The sequence below is a fragment of the Cyrtonyx montezumae genome, unplaced genomic scaffold (genome assembly GCF_038088225.1).
Source record: "Cyrtonyx montezumae isolate F1298 unplaced genomic scaffold, pur_monq_1.0 scaffold_33, whole genome shotgun sequence".
NCBI lineage: Eukaryota > Metazoa > Chordata > Aves > Galliformes > Odontophoridae > Cyrtonyx > Cyrtonyx montezumae.
Genome location: NW_027072038.1, coordinates 1,440,571 through 1,457,787, shown reverse-complemented (window position 1 = coordinate 1,457,787; position 17,217 = coordinate 1,440,571). Strand labels below are relative to the sequence as shown.

At 46.6% G+C, this 17,217-nt stretch overlaps 1 protein-coding gene across 9 annotated transcripts in view; it reads right to left on the bottom strand.

Annotated features, from left to right (window-relative positions):
- AAK1 (AP2 associated kinase 1) overlaps positions 1–15,772 on the bottom strand; it is a 63,587-nt gene extending 47,815 nt beyond the window's left edge. For 2 of the 9 annotated variants that reach the window (XM_065745121.1, XM_065745122.1), the window contains exon 1: positions 15,099–15,770. In XM_065745121.1, coding sequence (XP_065601193.1) covers positions 15,099–15,261 — 163 coding nt within the window. In that variant the 5' untranslated portion in view covers positions 15,262–15,770. Of the gene's footprint in view, positions 1–15,098 lie in introns of all 9 variants that reach the window. The other 7 variants (XM_065745126.1, XM_065745125.1, XM_065745124.1 and 4 more) reach the window with 5 other exon arrangements.
- Positions 15,773–17,217: the final 1,445 nt, after the last annotated feature.

Genomic DNA, 17,217 nt, shown 5'->3' with positions numbered 1-17,217 from the left:
TGAATGATATCAGTTCCTGATAACTGGATGCCACTCAAAACTTCATTTTTCAGGGTGAAATTCTTTTCTGAGCAGGAAAAACATGTGGTTTTCCACTGAGTTGTTTCCAGCTTTCTGTCTTTTAGCTCTGTCTCATCCATCTCAAAGCTCTGCGTGCAGGACAGCCCACAGTGCTTTAGCACAGAAGATAAAAGGACAACCAAGTGCTTTTCAGAGGTCCCCAACAACCCCCCCCCAGGGAGACACAACCTCCAGGGACAGCCAGCAAGGCGCTTGAAACCCTGCATATGCCTGCACTTCATTTTAAATGCTTTACAGAACCAGGCACAAAGCCACTCCTTACTTGCACAATCCAAATACATATCGACTCCTATCCACCATGAATTATGTCATTTCTTGTGTTATCTAGCAGGCCAGAGGAACTTCCTTAGCATTGACTTTTCTAAGTACAAAGGGGGGCAGGCTCATGTTTTTCCCCCCATCCTAAGTCAGATTGCTATGATCCAGTTACAGGAAAACCATACTGAGTCTCTGCTCAGGGTGTTTCCAGCCTCACCATTCCCTAAGCATTACCAATACAGTTCCATTTTCCACAGCTGCAGCCACAACCAGCTAACACATAGCACTTTACCCATCACTGGACATTCTGGAGACATCTTTTCCACGGGCAAAGATGGTTTCAGCAAATCTCTACTTAGGGATCACTTACCCTTCACAAAAAATGAAAAGGACAAGGAAAAAAAGATAGTATTGCTTAGCTTTGTCCAAACATCTGTAATTGGTTTAGACAACAGCCAACTTCAGCCAAAGTTAGCATCAAGCTCTGTGCGAACATGAGGGAAAAGCACTCCAACGTACCAGCACAGCTCTCCCACAGCTCTCAGTGCTCATTTCTAAAGGTGAAGCAATAACTGTGCTCAGTCCTCCCCACCCATAAACCATAGATGAAGACCACAAATGATTCAGGACCGGAGGAAAACAGAAGTCCCTCTGGGATGGTCTCCTCAGGCCATGCAAGGGCTGCTGAGCTGGAGAGACCTGAAGAGAAACCTCCTTTACTTCCAGAGAGTGTCAGCTGTACATGACACCATGACTCTGGCTGTCACACCAAGAGGCAGCACCTACAAAAGGCACAGAACACTGCAGCAATGGCCCAAGGGCAACAGCCCTTCGCTGACTGTCTTGTGTGATGATCATGTTTTATTTATTGGTTTGTTGTCATATGGGGTTTTCATTTTAATTGTAGCTCCACTACTCAACTGTGAGAGGCATTAGGATTACAGAACTATTTTCGTCAGTATTAATCTGCACTAATATTCTTCTGCTATCTTTTATTCCACTCTCTCATTGCCTAAGAAGGGGGGTATGTTAATGCAGCATACCTGCTGAAACATGGATGATCTCAAATCCCACTGTTACCCTTACGATGCAACCACTCTATCATTTTCAAGCCCTTTATTTTAGGGTGAAATGTCCTGCCCTCGAAATAAGTTTCCTTTTACAACATTATCCCTTTTTATTACCAAGTCCTCCCACAAACCAGGATCAATACTGTAAAGTGTTCTGTCCTTAATACAGAACAAGGAGTTGGAACAGTCAGGATCCACTGCACACTGTCCTTCTGCTTTATCAACCATCTCCAATGCCCTTAAGAGATGCCAAAAAAAGTCCTCATGAGGTCATTATGTTCTTGGTGGTTTTTGTTTTTTTTCCTTTAAAGTGGTTCAAGTTTTAATTAAGACACAGGAGTTAGACAGGCTTTATGGCAGGGCTGCAATGCTCACGATCACAGTTCTGTTGCTGGGTGAAATCAAGATGACACTCATACAACCCCTGATTTACTGAGTGCAACCTGGAATGTTCTCTCTGCTCCCACTTTCCTCAGAGGATCAGAAACACAAAGCGATCTGCAAAGAAGTCTTCTGCTCTTTAAATCACAGTCCTAGGATGAACAAAAAGGCACAACAGTTTTAGAACCTGGGCAAAAAAAAACACAGTATAACAAAGTTTGTGTTGCACTGTAACACAGCTATGAGACAGAACAACCCCCCATACACACAGCTCAAGTCATTTGGCTATGACAGGTCTTAGAATAACACCAGGGAATATTCTTAATGTTCACTTAAAAGTGAACATTAGGTCTGTTGCTCCCATGCTTTCTTCAGTCTGGTGAAGGATTAATTAGTGATCCATTTAGAGAGCATTTCCTACGCCCACTGCTTTTTCAGGAGGCAGGAGGAGTTAGTTTGCTGCTATGAAGTCTGCAGGCAGCTGGCACTTCAGTCATCCCTGGTCTCACTGCAGTAAAGCAGAATCACCAGCACAGCCTCAAGTGTTTCTTCCTTTCCTATGGTCATCTCCACCTAAGCAGCATCCAAAAGGGACCTTCCCATCAGGAAGTCTCACCACTGACTTGGTTTCAACCCCAGCTTCTTACCTGATGCACCACAGACAGCAATAATCCATTGCCAATCTTTTCTCCAGGTCATCTGGATATTTCACCTCAAGGTGCACACAAGGAAAACACAGCCTACCCTCATGTCACAGGCCTGCTTCATGTCTCAGGAGTACAGGGAAATAAATAATTGATGTATGTCCCACAATTCAGGCTACAAAATTAGGATACTCTGTGTTGACTGCATGCACAAGACAGTGACAGGGTGTGCTCAGCCACCAGCTGAAACCAAACAGAGCAAAACCACATCTCTGTGTGTGATTTGGTTTTCTTAAGGTGGCAGTGAGAGCAGAGGGGTGACACAGGACACACCACACAGACAGCAGAACAAGCAGTGGTCTCTGTGCAACCAGGAAGGGCCTGAAGACATCTGATCCAAAGACACTCACTGTCCCCCAGCTCCAAGCAGCAATTGTGTGGCTGTGTTTCAAAAGTCCAGTTCTGAACAAAGGTCCAGTTCTAACAAAAACAAAGCAAAACCCCTTATCCACAGCCAACAGTCCCCAGCTGAGAAAAGCAGATAACACTCAACTAAACAGGTCTACTTTCTGTACAGATTTTCTACCTCAAAGGAAATAACAAGTTTTCTTTTTTTAAAGTCATCTGACTTGGGCTAAAGCGTAACAGTGCCAAGTTTAAAGGACAACTTCAACTTAAAGGCCTGCCCCTGCCTCTCCTAGTTGCTTCAGGCTGCTGAGAACAGCGTCTGGAATGAGCCATTACTATTATTTCTGTGCACTGCAAAAACAAACCACTGGTCTCTGCATGTACACTGCTGCAGGAGTTCTTCCAAACTCAAGGCTTCTGAAACACAGAGAGCTAAAGTCCCACAGACTGTGCATGTCTGACAGCTAGGAAGGCAATAAAGGGTGGAAAACAAAGTAATGTAGCTCCTTTCACACATAGAGGTGACCCTGTTAAGGTCCCCGTGCTCATTTCTAAAAGGAAAGATTCAGCTCTTAATGTTTTACCTTAGGATATTCATCAACACAAGGAATTAAACATCATAAAATAATAATAATCATTATTATTATTATGAGAGAGTGCAATGTGGTTAAGCTGTAGATTAATTTCTCACTCTGAGCTGCTTCTACTGGCCCTGAACAACACTTTAAAAGGCTTCAGCCTGAAGACAGAACTGTTCTGGGAAAGTTATCACATCAGATCTTGAAACAACTGCCAATTAAACAGTCTGCACCTTGAAGAGCTATCTGGAGGGCAAAGGAAAATAAAAACAAAACACACCAACTCCAGCTGCAATAGCTCCATTGCTGATAGTAGGGATGGTCACAGTCATTCAAGTTCCATCCAAGTTCTGTCCATTTAAGTGGCTGCAGGAGCAAGTCAGAGCTTTAGAAGTGCAAAGAAAATAGCACCTAGATGAAGTAGGAAGTACTTCAAGGCAGGAAAGCAAAAGCAGGAACAGACAGCAGGAGAATCAGCTGATGCCCACATCTCCCCAGACAAGATTAGATAGAAAATTAGCTAAGCAGGTATACTTGCAAGAAGGTCAGGAATTTAATAGTGACCACGCTCAAAGGTTTTAGCAGTGATGCAAACTGTTTTTACAAGACAGCTCTGAGTTAAACTCAGCCTGCAGAAACACCAGCCTCCCCTCACTCCTTGCAGAGCACAGAGACTGTGCACAACCCTTTTCCTCCTGGGGAGGGACAGGTCTTCAAGGTTTGCTTTTACTCAGAGGCAAGCAGTGTTGGCAGAGCAACGCAGCTTCGAGTTCACCTCGTTCATACTGATTAACACCAGTTCTGAGCAGTGCAGATCTGAAACTGACACTCACCCTTGTTTCCCAGGGGCAACCAGTGGCAGAGATGGGAACAGCAGCCCTGGAGTTCCAGGTCTCAAGGTTCAGACTCCACACTCTTCCATCACTGATAAGCATTTTAAGCAGCAAAAAAAAATACTCCATACAGTTCACACTGCATCTAGAATGAATCTGGTCTTCATAAACGAGCAGTATGGTCCACACGTTTTATTGGTTTGATAATAAGATGGAGCTCTGTGCAGGGTGCAAACCCTAACCACTGCACAACTGATTTAGTGAGAGGTGGGGGGGGGGGGGGTAAGAAAAGAAAGAAAAAAGCTGCAACAACATCTCCAGTGTCACATTTCCTTTACATAACACTCTTCACTGAGGCAAAGAAGGTGGAGAAGGTGCACAGCACAACTCCACTTTCTAAGGACTGCCCGCAGTGCCAACTCAGGAAAACAGCAGCACTCACAGCTCCAGCCATAGCATTACTTCAACTCTGGTCTTTAAATACCACTAGACAACCCTTAATAGAGCATCCAACATACTTAATGTAGGACTTCTCCCTAGGTAAAACAAAAGCTTAAATTCAACGAGCTGATGGGCTAGATTCTCAGCAAGAGTAAAGCAGGGAGTTGGTTAGTCCTAAACACACTTACCGTAGCTGAGAATCTTAATGTGATTATCCAATATTACAGCATCATTACAGGGTTCTCAGTGTCAGTGCTGCAATAACTAGGCCATGACAAGCCAGATTTAGACTTACAGGCTCCACCCTCACTTGCATGCTTTTTAAATACACAGAATGTCACAGTTAATGTCAGCGTGGCAGTCATGGCCAGGAGTGCCTACAGTGCACTGTGCAGCACAATACAAGTTACCCAACACAGAAGAGAAGCACAGTCATCACCTCCTCTCATTTTCAGGAAGGCTGGTTCACTAGGGCTCTTTGGGATTTTGGGGATGAATGTTTGCTTGCTATAACACTCACAAATGAAAACAGCCTCAGAAGGTATCACAAACATTTTCACTGCATTGACAGCTGACCTGCCTCCCCCTCGCTTCTCTGGGTTTTGATAGTCTAAATAATAATAGCCTTGATAGTTTAAAACTGTTTAATTTCATTTTTTCACTTTTTTCCCTACCACTGTATCTCACAGCAGGCCTTCAAGGTCCATCACTCTCCCCAAGATGATAATCCCTCAGCTCCAGCCAACTCCCTGCAGGTCAAAAAAGGAACCTGTAAGTCACAAGGGAGCAGAGAAAGAGAGAGAAATTATAAAAAAAAAATGAAAAGTAAATTCATACCTACCATCAAGAATGAAATAATCAAATGGCAAGATCCTTCCTGCTCATTAACCACACTCCCTATTACAAAGCTCTAATCCAACAGCTTCTCACACTATGCACCCACCCAGAATGGTGTCAGCTCACAGCCTGGGCTCCTTACATGTGGGGTCATTAAATCTTACAGTAACTGCAGCAGCAATTTCATGAGAAATACTTTTTAAAGGCTACAAAACTGCACTAGCTTGCAAAACAAGAAGCATGTTTAGAGATTCACATGGGTAGGTTTGCTAGGCAGTCCTGTGCATCCACTTGATTCCTCCCTGACAGGCAGTCTTGGAAACTCAAAACTGGTGAAGCAGTGTTTTATTACTGTGCAGCAAGACACAGTCTGAAGTAGCTTCCCTGGCAAAGCAGATTCAGTTCCTCTCTGTTGTGACAATTTTAGTGGGTGAACCTCCAATGTAAAGCTTAAAATAAATAAAAATTAATGGGTCATGAATAACTCACAGCTTTAAAAAAAAAATCACTTGTTAACAGCCCTCAGAAAGCACATTTCAGCTGCTATTATTCCAAGCAGCTGCTAACAGCACCTGAGACCTCATTCACCTCCAAGAGAAATTAGCAATGGCAGAAACATGCTGCAGAGCATGACTTCTGGGTGAACGTGACTGGAACTGCAAAGCCAGTAAGGGTTTGTTGCAACCACATGCAGTTGAAAAGCTTCACCAGAAAGGCAAGGAAGTGGAGAATTGCATTGACAGGATGGGAGAAGAGCACAGCCCTGGCTGTGCAGAGCACCACGTGGAGCTAGAGAGGAAGAAAGCAAGCCTGGTCAGGGCAAGGACTGTTTAACTGGATTTGTTTGCAATGACCAGCCATTCTGGGCTTCCCGGAGCCCTTACGTGGCACAGTAAGAGCAAACTGCACGCAAGAAGGAATTCTGCTCATGGCAACAGACAAGGCAGGCACTTGGGAATTTTGATTACTGTAGCATCCAAATATCTCTGCTAAGTAAAGCAGCAAGGAAGACAAGAGGAAACTAACACGTGCTGTAGCTGACAACCTACATCACACAGTAAGGGGTTCCCAACAGCATACACAGGTTTGTTCTAAACAAGTTATTTCTGCTTAAACATGGGAAGCCAGACTCCAACATCCCCAGGTCTTCAGTCTGAATGTAGGTATGCCCTCAAGCCACAGAAGTGCCACATCACTGAACCCCAAAACACCAGTTGAGGATTACATAAAATCCCTGTAGGTTATGCTAATCAAACCATAGAGACAGCAATCAACTTTTCAATGAACTTTTCAACTCCTCAGTACACACCAAGGATGGAGAGAGGTATCTACTGTCACATCAGGAGCTCTCAGGGAATTCAAACCATTACATACATTCAGGAACACACAGCAGTAATTGAGCAGGAGAAAGGAAAACAAAGAAGTAAATTAAAAATCAGCCCTACACAGAACAGAGTTTAGAGTTCTTCCACATATACATCAGTGAGGAAGGGAAGATATGAGTAGGTTGGTTTGTCAGATGCCCAGCACAGGAAAGGGTTGCAAGGGTCCAAATCTGCAGTCCTGTGACTGTTACTCATAAGTCCCACAATATTAGGGATTTAATTCACCAGCTCAAATGAAATTATCTAACTGCCTGAGAAACCCAACTTGCATATAGTATGTTGCTGTATACATTTCTAGCCCGCTCCACGACAAAAGTTACAAAGCAAGTGCTTCACACGTTGTCAAGTTTAAAAACAAAAGCAAAAGGTACAAAACCACCATCTGTCCACTCCAAAAATAGCATACTTTTAATTTTAAAGAAATCCGATACATGTTTAATCCTGTCACATGTTCTTTTGAATGCGATGTTTGTGCTTTTCATGTGGTCTCTGAGTAACAGCAGATCATCAGAAGACACCACACATTAATTATCACATCTGACTCCTAAAACGTGGCACTGAGCATTTTTCAGCACTACACACAGATGCTGAGCACAGGCAGGAGCAGCCAGGCAACTCCCAAGAGCACGGGCAGACTTTGTTCTGGGTTTGCTGCATGTGACACCAGGCCCCAGCCCACGAAGAAAGCTCCTCAATGACATGAATATTAACGACACAGTGATTAAAGCACCAGACAAGGAGCTCCATTTGCATTTAATAGAAAGCTTCATCACTGCTTGCCTGCCCTTAACAAGTCAATGAGTCTTCGTGGGCTTCAGTTTCTCATTTGTTAAACTGCTTTCTGCACCTTTCCTTCCAGCAGCCACCTGCCTGCTTTGCAGAGGACAAGTTGCATGAGGCTTTTACACTCTGAAGAGAGACAGCACAACAGCTCAAACTACAATTGGTTATCAGGTAGAGAAACAAAAAAGTGAACTCACTTATTCGTTGTCCTTACAGATAGGTATCTCCCACACTAAAAGCAACAGGTAAAGGCCAGAAGAGAGGCTCAACTTCCAGCAGAGCACACCCAGGCTATCAAGCCTGACCCAACTCACAGAGGTCCTTCCCTTTCTCTCTGCCACACTATCCGTCCTTCGCCCTATGCTAACCCACACTCTGTCCACTCACCTGTGCTCTGTAATGCACTTTCTTTACTCCCCTTACAGCAGAACCTTCTCCTGACTTAAAAGGATATTTTCTGTGTGAGAAGTTGGCCATGTGAAAGATGCAATGAATTACATATGCTCTCATATCAGATGCCTCTTGCCAAAGGTCACGAAGAGTCAGCAGATCACAGCCCAAGGGACAACAGCAGCCAAAAACACCTCCCCACAAGCACACTGCAAGGATTTCCTATCAATCCACCTCACCCCCCAACCCCAAAGCAGCAACTGAACACTGGATGAGGCCTTCTTTTCTGAAACACTCAAGAAACCAGGAGGAATTAATCCTTCAGAAGCTCAGGACAGGTAACTGATTTTTCAGGTGGGCCACATGGAGAAAGCAGAGATCATTAAGTTTGTGCATCCATGTTTTCTCTTGAGAGACCTCATTATTTCTGTTCATTTTAAGTATCTCAAAGCTCTTTAAAGTCTGAGCTTTATATCGCTCCCATTCCCACAGCTGAACAGCTTCCATCCACAAGCCAGAATGTCAGTAAAATAACAAGTTCACCTGTCTTTGTAAGAACAAGTGTAATATCATCATGCTTACCATGACACTGAGTGAACAGCAGCTGGCATCCAGGGAAAGCTTGCATGATCCACACCACACCATCCCTCTCATGGAGCTCTCTGCACTTCAGTGGACAAGCTCTGGAATTATTTCACTGCCATCAGTGTGCTGTGCAGCAAAAGCACATCAAGCTTGCAAGCACTGCTTACCTTACAGGAGGAGACAAGCTAAAAGGTCGGGGTCTGAATAGCAGCTGTGCACTTACACCGCCTCCAAGACCACACATTTCACTATTACACCCTCTGGTGCAGCATGCCTGATTGCCCTTTTAATCACAGAGAGGCAGATTTGGGGGTCTTCTCTCTATGACAGCCCTACAAACACAGAACAGGAAGTAAAGCAGCATTCCAGATCATGAACAAATCAAGATTGGGTTGACCTGTCCTCTTTACAGCATCACCTTCCAGCTCAGTGCAAGGTGGATGTGTTCACACACAAAGTCTCTGCTTAGAGAACTGAGCTGCTGATAGCTTCTTTTTTAATATATCTGAGATCATGCATCACTGGTATATCATTTGTTTCTGCAAAAAATCATGAATTAAATCAGATCTGGTTCTAAAGAAAGACCTTAATCCAATCCTGCGACACATGGCCAGGGGTCCTGATGTCAGTACAGGTTCTGCCACAGATCGAGCATAAATTTATGCCCAAATCACCCACGTGTGCCAAGAGCATGCCATTTAATAACACAGATGCAGCACTTGAGAGAAAACAGAGACTGCAATTAAGGCACTCAATCTAGGAGGCCAGAGATCAATTCCTGACTTGACCACGCATATTCTGCGTTGTTTTATCTTCATATCTTGGTATACTTCCCAGCAGCCTCAAAAGGAATGGAAGGACAATTTTGGAGACTGTTGCAGGGCTCAGATACTCTGGTAACAAAGCACCAAGAAATCCTAACATTAGTGGAGCCACAGCAGCTCCCCTTTGCTTCCATTCCATTGCATCATACTGTAGACAGCTATCAATAACCCTCACTTAACAGCAACTCCCAAATCGGAAGGGACCTCTAGAGATCAGAGTCCAATCCCCCTGCAAAGCAGCTCCCTACACCAGGCTGCACAGGTAGGTGTCCAGGCAGGTCTTGAATGTCTCCAGAAAAGGAGACTCCACCACCACTCTGAGCATCTCCCTTAAGAATAGGAAAGGGAAAGTATCCACAATGATAAAAGTTAACCAAAGAGAGAACTACACCTTGCATGTGTTTCACTTAAGCCTTTCAGAGTCTTTTCCTCATGCTTGTAAACAGTTGTCAGCGTTGTTCCTATTCTCAAAGAAGCACAGCAACGAGATCTGATTTGACATGCTATTCTCATAAGGATATCTTGTTCTTATCCCCACCCAAGAATGAAGGCATACTTTCCTGGGGAGGTTATCTATTCAGGCACCTCTTGTTATCAAATAATAACTCCTCCATAAGCTCAGCTTGCTTACAACATGTTTCTGCTCAGAGACTTCCCATAACCTTCCACATGGGAAACATGAGTAAACACTTGCTTAGTACAAACCAAATCAAATCATTTGTGATTTTCCAGAGCAGCATCAAGTCCTGCAGTTGGCAAGCTGCTATTCCAGTGGGTACAGTTTGTCTAAATCCCCATTTTCACTGAAGGAAAAAAAAACAAAAAAAAACTTCAAAGGAAGCAGCTTCCACTTTCAATGCAAATGTACAGCACCTCATCAGTTCTGACCCCTGTTAGCCATGATTAATGCAGGTGTGGGAGCTTGGAAGGCAGCAAGTGCTAACCCCACAGTGGATTCCAGCTTGTCTTCAGCACATTTATAACCCAGCACCTGCTCTCTTCAACTGTTGGCAGCTCCCAAGCAATGGGGAGAACGACAGCACAACAAAAACACTGTGGGAATACCTGTTCTGAGATCCAAAATATCACTGCTGGGGCTGCAACCAGAGGTTAGCAGCCTGTTCATATTCAGCTACTGGAACTCTTTTGCAAGATCTCAGTTGGATGCTTTAAGCCTGTATTTGCCACCGAGGGGACCCCAAATAAAGGTTTAGTACACAACCTCATAAGGACATGGCAGGACTCTTTCAACTACAGATCTTTCCTGGGAAGACAACTGCAGGACATCTGCCCTCCCACAGCTCTGCTGTGCTAACACAGGCAGTATTACTTGCTGTCGGCCAACAGAGCTGCTACTTAAGACACCGCTCTGCCCCATATACAACCCCAGATCCCTTCACAGATGTATTGCAGAAAAGCCATGAGTGAGCACAGGTAATGCACAGCTGTACAGCTTCATACACAGTTAAATCCACTCACACTCTTCTGATTACAGCTAAGGACGTGGTGCACATAGTTCCAGCAAAATCTGTGCTGATAAAACCCCCGAAGCACTCGAGATATCTCAACATTTACTCAGTAACTCACTTGGGATTCTTCATCAGTTTGCCTGGCTTGTACACTCAAAAAAAAAAACCCACAAAAAAAAAACAATACAGGCAACTAAGAGACAAAGGAGCCAGTACCTTACCCAACAGGGGAGAGCTCAACCCTGCTTCACCTGGTACACAAAAGGAGCAAGGGCAAAAGCATACAAAGAAAAAACATGCATCCCATTCCAAGAGAATAGTTAATTCCTAATCCAAGTGTCAGTGGTTAGCTGATCATCAGTTGGCACCTGACAGAAAACAGAAGGCAATAACTGACAAACCAAACATCACAAGTGACACCTTGGACCCAGCCACTCCAGAATCGGTTAAATCCTGCAGATCTGCATGGTCCTCATCTCAGAAGGAGTTTGTTGAAAGTCAAAATTACTGCAGAAGAATGATAGTGACTTCACACTGCGATGCTTCCTATCACAGGAAGTCCAGGGAAAGGAAGCACTGGGGGCAAGGCAGGCAGCACAAGTGCTCTGCAGTCAGCCCAAGCACACATACAGGCAGGCAGCTCAGGGGGTCACCTTCCCCATCAGACACAACGTGTGCATTCATAGACTCAACAAGCTCTTCCCAGCACTGAGGACTACAGATCTGCTAAAGAAAGCCTTCACCATTTCTTTAAAACCTGTGTAATAATAACACAGCTGACAAATTTTAGTTTTGCACTGGTTTCTAATACCTGCCACTGAATATTCTGAAACATACGCCAGCCAGCAGCACACACACTACTACGTACCTAGAAACAATTCAGAGAAATATCAGGGTATTATTAAAGCTCAATCCTTCATCTTAAGGGGAAAAAGACTACAAGTAGCACCTCCAGAAAATAACACTAATGGGAGACCTCCAGAAATGCAGCCTGTACATTCTACTCCAAGAAGGCCCAGCCAAACACAACCCCAGCTGGAATGTGAGCCCATCAATACTTACATACCCCAGATCAATGCAGCACTCTGCTACTGTCCTGCAGTAACACAAAACACAGCCCCCAGAACAGGGTGCTCTGCCATTGCCCACCTGGTTTGCTTTAGCTTGGAGCAGCACACGTGGCTTCCATCACTCCTGCCACACACACACCCCACCAACTCCTTCACACATTTCTGATTTCTGACAACATCCTTTTCAGTGCTTCCACTGCCCTGGGCCTTGCTCATCACGGGCATGCAACCCCCAGCTCCAGTGTGATGACATTTTTTGGTGGATTTTTTTCTAAAAAAAAAAAACAAAACAAAAAAACACAGAGGCAGAAACAGCAGCATCCAGGTTTCTTTCCAGAAAGAAATCAGCAAGACAGCGGCCTGGCTCGCACTCCCCTCACATTCAGATGCCTTCTGAGCATTCATCTCACAGCTGGGTGAAACAGATCACATCGGTACCAGTAACAACCCCTTCAGCCCTCCTGGAGCCCCAGTGATGCTGCACCGCCTTGCAAAGCTCCAAGGCCAGCAGCACTGAGCTCCCAGAGTTATCAAACTGCTAGAGAACTTTGAGAAGAACCTTTCAAGATATTATTCACACTTTTGTGTGAATTGGAGGGAAATGAGTACAAAGATTCAACCAAGAATCACCTACTGAAATACAATGTAAAAAAAATTGGTGAAAAAATTGACTATTCACCTGTAATATACCACCACAGACAAAAAAAAATGCTCAGCCAATATTTCCATCTGATTCCTTCCAGAACGAAGGTCCTTCACTTGTTCCTCTCTACCCAGAGAAGCAAGGACCCAGACAGTTATTTTGAAGGGGGTGAGGGGTGCCCCTAACTGCAGTGGATACTTTGGGGGATCTATGCCAAGACACTGAGACTACATGCAGACGTCTGCCATCCAGCACGGCACAGTGCCGCAGTAAGGAGCCCCAGCCTGGCCCAGGAGCACTATTCTCCTGCACAATTGCTCAGCACACTTGAATGTGACCAGTTGCATCTTTGACAAAGGTAAACTCCAACGCTTTAATGCCAAAAGTTCGAGTTCAACCAGTTTCTCAGGCTTGTGACTTACTCTCCCCTACACCAACCATCATTATTTCAGACTCTTTCTTTTAAACAGCTTTTTTGTTTGCTCTCTTGTGCTTCACTGTTGCACCAAAACACGGGCCCCTCCTCTCCTTTCTAAAGCAATGGGGATGGAAGATGCAACCCTCCCAGAAAGCATATTCCTCCTCATCCTCAGAAGTGCTTCCCAGGGGAAATTTTCCTTTTAGCAGCAATAATCAAGACTTCACAAGCTGCTTTTTCAATACTGCTGAACCACCAAAATTCACTGCATGCACAAAATAGTTCTTCAGCCGAAGACTCAGACCTCAGTAGTCCAGGGCTCATCTTCCCAGCTGAGTCAGTGAAAAAATGTATTTTACAAGCACTTAGGGAGCACACACAGCTATCCAAAAGGCCAGAAGTATGCAGAGCTGCAGCACTTATGACCCACGTTGTCTCCTGAGATGACCCACCTTTCAATAGCCACACTGCATAGAAAATAACTGCTCAGAACATTTTCTTTAGGGAGCTGCTAAAATAATAAGTGCTTTACCTTAGAGCAAGGTCAGGAAAGGTGAATAAAGCACCTGTTTTCCAGGTCTCTCACACCTTGCTTGACCCATGCAACCAGATCTTGCAGCCCCAAAGGCCAGGCAAGGACCCAGGACTCACAAGGAAATCCCCCACAAGCAGCATTTCCTTCAGGATGTCCCCACAATTGTCCTCACCCACACAATCTCTGCTACCACCCTACGCCTCCAGTGGCACACCAAGCAGCACAGAGCCCAGGGACAAACAGTCTCACTTCCCAGTGCTGCCAGCACCAGGGCAGAACCTGCCAACAATTATTCATCAGCAAAAAAAGCCTCTGCTTCGTCACGTCACCAGGATGAGACCAATCCGCATTAAAAAAAATAAGCAAAACCACAGCACCACAACCACCAATATTGTGACAGCTTCTCAGATTTAACCCATCTAACTCCAAAGCTTCCAAGGGCAAAGAGGCCTTAGAAGTATCATCCAAGGCAAATTCATACTGCAGATTTCAAGTCAGGAAAAGAAATCAATGTAGTTTAAGGGTTGGGTTCAGTGCTCCTCTCAGCTCAGCATGCACCAGAACCTACCCAAAAGATGGTCACAGATCTATTTTTTTCTGCACTGAGGCAACTTTTTCACAAACCTGAACACCTACAGCGCACACAGAGTTCCTTTTCCATTTTAGGGCTCTTTCTGTAAAAGCCAACGCAGGTCCTCCCACTCGGTTCCCATCGAGCAGCCACCTCACCTCCACAGTTACAAGATCAAAACAAAACACCACTTTGGACTGAAACTGCAAAGGATGCCAAGCAGGTCTAAGGAGGAAACATCTTTCTGAAGGTCGGGGCTAAGGTCGGCAGCCAAATACATTAATAAGATCCCCTACGGTCCAAACAAACAGAACATAAAACAACAGTAAATTCTGCAGCATTGGTCACAAACAAAACCAGCAGCAGCAGCTTGCTGCACTGCAAGGACTGCACACACCGAGTTTTATAATCCCTACCGCTCACTCGCAGCTCTGTCATTATTTTGAAGAAAATGCAGTACAGATCTCCATTTCCCCCCTGAAAAAAAGCAGGCAAACATCAATTTCCACACTCCAGACTGCAGCCAGCTCTACCCAACCTTTCTGCCTGACAAATACATACAGCAAATTCACACCTATGTAAATTCCAAAGGACCTGAGCTGACGAAAGTTCAAGGAAAGACCACAGCTGTCTTTATTTACAGTACCTTCTCCTCCAACCAGATGACTACAAGGAAAGGTAGGAAACTCCTGAAAGCTCTGCAGTTCCTAAAAGGATTAAGATAAAAAAAACCAAGAACCCACGCTTGGGAAAAACAGGAATGCCACCAGCTGCAGATGCCACTGCCAAGGACAACGAGATGAGATGGGAGCAGGGACAGAGAGGAGCGTGGGGGCAAGGCCAAAGCCTCCCAGCCCTGCCAACGGGGAGGGATGCAGCTCTGCGGGCTCTCACCTTCTGCCAGCACCTCGTCCACCGTCACCTGGCGGCGGCCGATGCCGAACACTCTGCCGATGTAACCGCTGCCGGGCCCTCCGCTGCCTCCACCGCCGCCGCTGGTGCCCGACCCGGGCCCAGAGCCGCCCTGCTCCCGGCGCGAGTCGAAGAACTTCTTCATCTCTCAGCAATCAGCTGAGAAAGCTCCGGGGGCGATGCTCTGCCGGAGGCCCCGCGCCCCAATATTTCTTCTTCAGGCCGAGAGGGCAGAGAGGGTGGGAGGGGGGGGGAAAGGGGACTCCGAGGGCCGCGCGAGGATCGGGAGTCACACCTGTAAAACCGCGGAGGGGGGAAGGGGGGGGACAGCTAGTTATCCCCGCAGCCCCCTCAGGGTTTGCCCCCCCCGGGCGGTACCTCTCTGCGGGCGGGGGGCGCCTCCATGCGCCCCGCCCAGGGCCCGGCCTGCCGCAGCCCCCCGGCTCCTCACGGCGGGGGCCGCCTGCCGCCAGGGCCCGGGGCCCGCATCGCTGCCCGCCGAGCCCGTCAGGGAGCGAGCCCGCCACCGCCCCCCGCCGGCCCCGGAGCGAGCAGGAAATGGCCGTCACAGGAAGGCCCGGCTGCTCCCCCGGCCCTACGACGTCCCCGCACGGCCCGCCGAGACCGCAGCTTCACCCCCGCAGCGCAGCGAAGCGGCCCTGTGAGTGGGGAGGGCGGGCCGTAATGGCGGCCCTCAGGGCTGACAGCGCCGCGCGTTGCATCCTGGGAGTTGTAGTTCCCGCCGCCGCCGCCTCTCCTCTCCCCGCCTCAGCGCGGACTACGACTCCCAGCAGGCAGCGCGGCTCCGTCGGCGGTGGCGGGGATCTTGTCAGTGAGGGGCCGTGCCGGCGGCTGGTGACATTTATTTTCGAAACACTGCGCTTAAGTTTTAACTTCTTAATGTCGTAATGGCAACAGCTCCACATCTCGCGCTGCTCGTGAAGCGCGGGGTTGGTCTGCGCGCTGGTCCTGCTGGCATCTGCCTGGAGAAGCCCAAGTGCAGCGTGAGAGATAAGCGACAGGCCTCGACCAGTCTGGGAAAAAAATATTCCAGTAGAATGGGGAAAAAAAGGGTGAGGACGAGCTGCATCTATACCCGAAGATCTCAAAGCTCGGCAACCCAGCGGCGGATATTGGACAGAATTCCACCTTTCTCTTCCACCCCAGTGCCATGTGCAGACCTGCAGCTGGTGTCCGCAAGCAGCACTGCATCTCATCCAAAGACCCCAAAACCTTGAGAGAACGGTGAGTTCAGCTTCCATCTTGTGAAACTGTAAGTGCTCTTTGGGTTCTTTTCCTCAGGGATCGGTAGAAATAAAGGTTTTCCAGCCAAAGCATTTCTATGTGTTAACCAGAAAGGCCAGATACGGAAGTTCAAACAGCCAAGGGACATATTAAAATGACAGTAATTGGTTTTCCCATCTTGCAGCCTGGAATACAAAAACCTGGGGCTCTGAGAGAGATGTCTGTGGGAGCAAGGCTCTCATTCCTTACGGGGTCCAGAGGAAAGCCACAAAGATGCTCAGAGTCTGGAGACACCTCCTGTGAAGAAAGGTTGAGGGAGTTGGGCTTGTTCAGCCTGGAGAAAAGACTGCCCCAGGGTGACCTCACTGTGGCCTTCCAGTACTTGAAGGGAGCTTGAAAGGGACACAAACTAATAGTGGTAAGACAAGGGAAAATGGCTTTAAGCTAAAATAAGGGAGATTTAGGTTATGCATTAGGAAGAAAACCTTTACTCAGAGGGTGCTGAGGTGCTGGAACAGGTTGCCCAGAGAGGTAGTGGATGCTCCATCCCTGGACGCATTCAAGACCAGGTTGGATAGGACCTTGGTCAGCCCGATCTTGTGGTTGGCAACCCTGACCATGACAGAGGTTGGAGCTAGATGATCTTTAAGGTCCCTGCAACCCAAGCCATTGATTCTTTCCCTCTGACTGTAACAGAAAGTATGGGGCAGAACTCCAGTAAGAACGTATGAACTGAAAGATCTTGGAGAATACATTGGGAATACAGCATGCAGGCAGGGGTAAGTACAGCCTTTACACAGGCCTTTTTCCTGCATCACTGCTCTGCATGCATAGTCTGGCTTTTGGGCACGGGCTT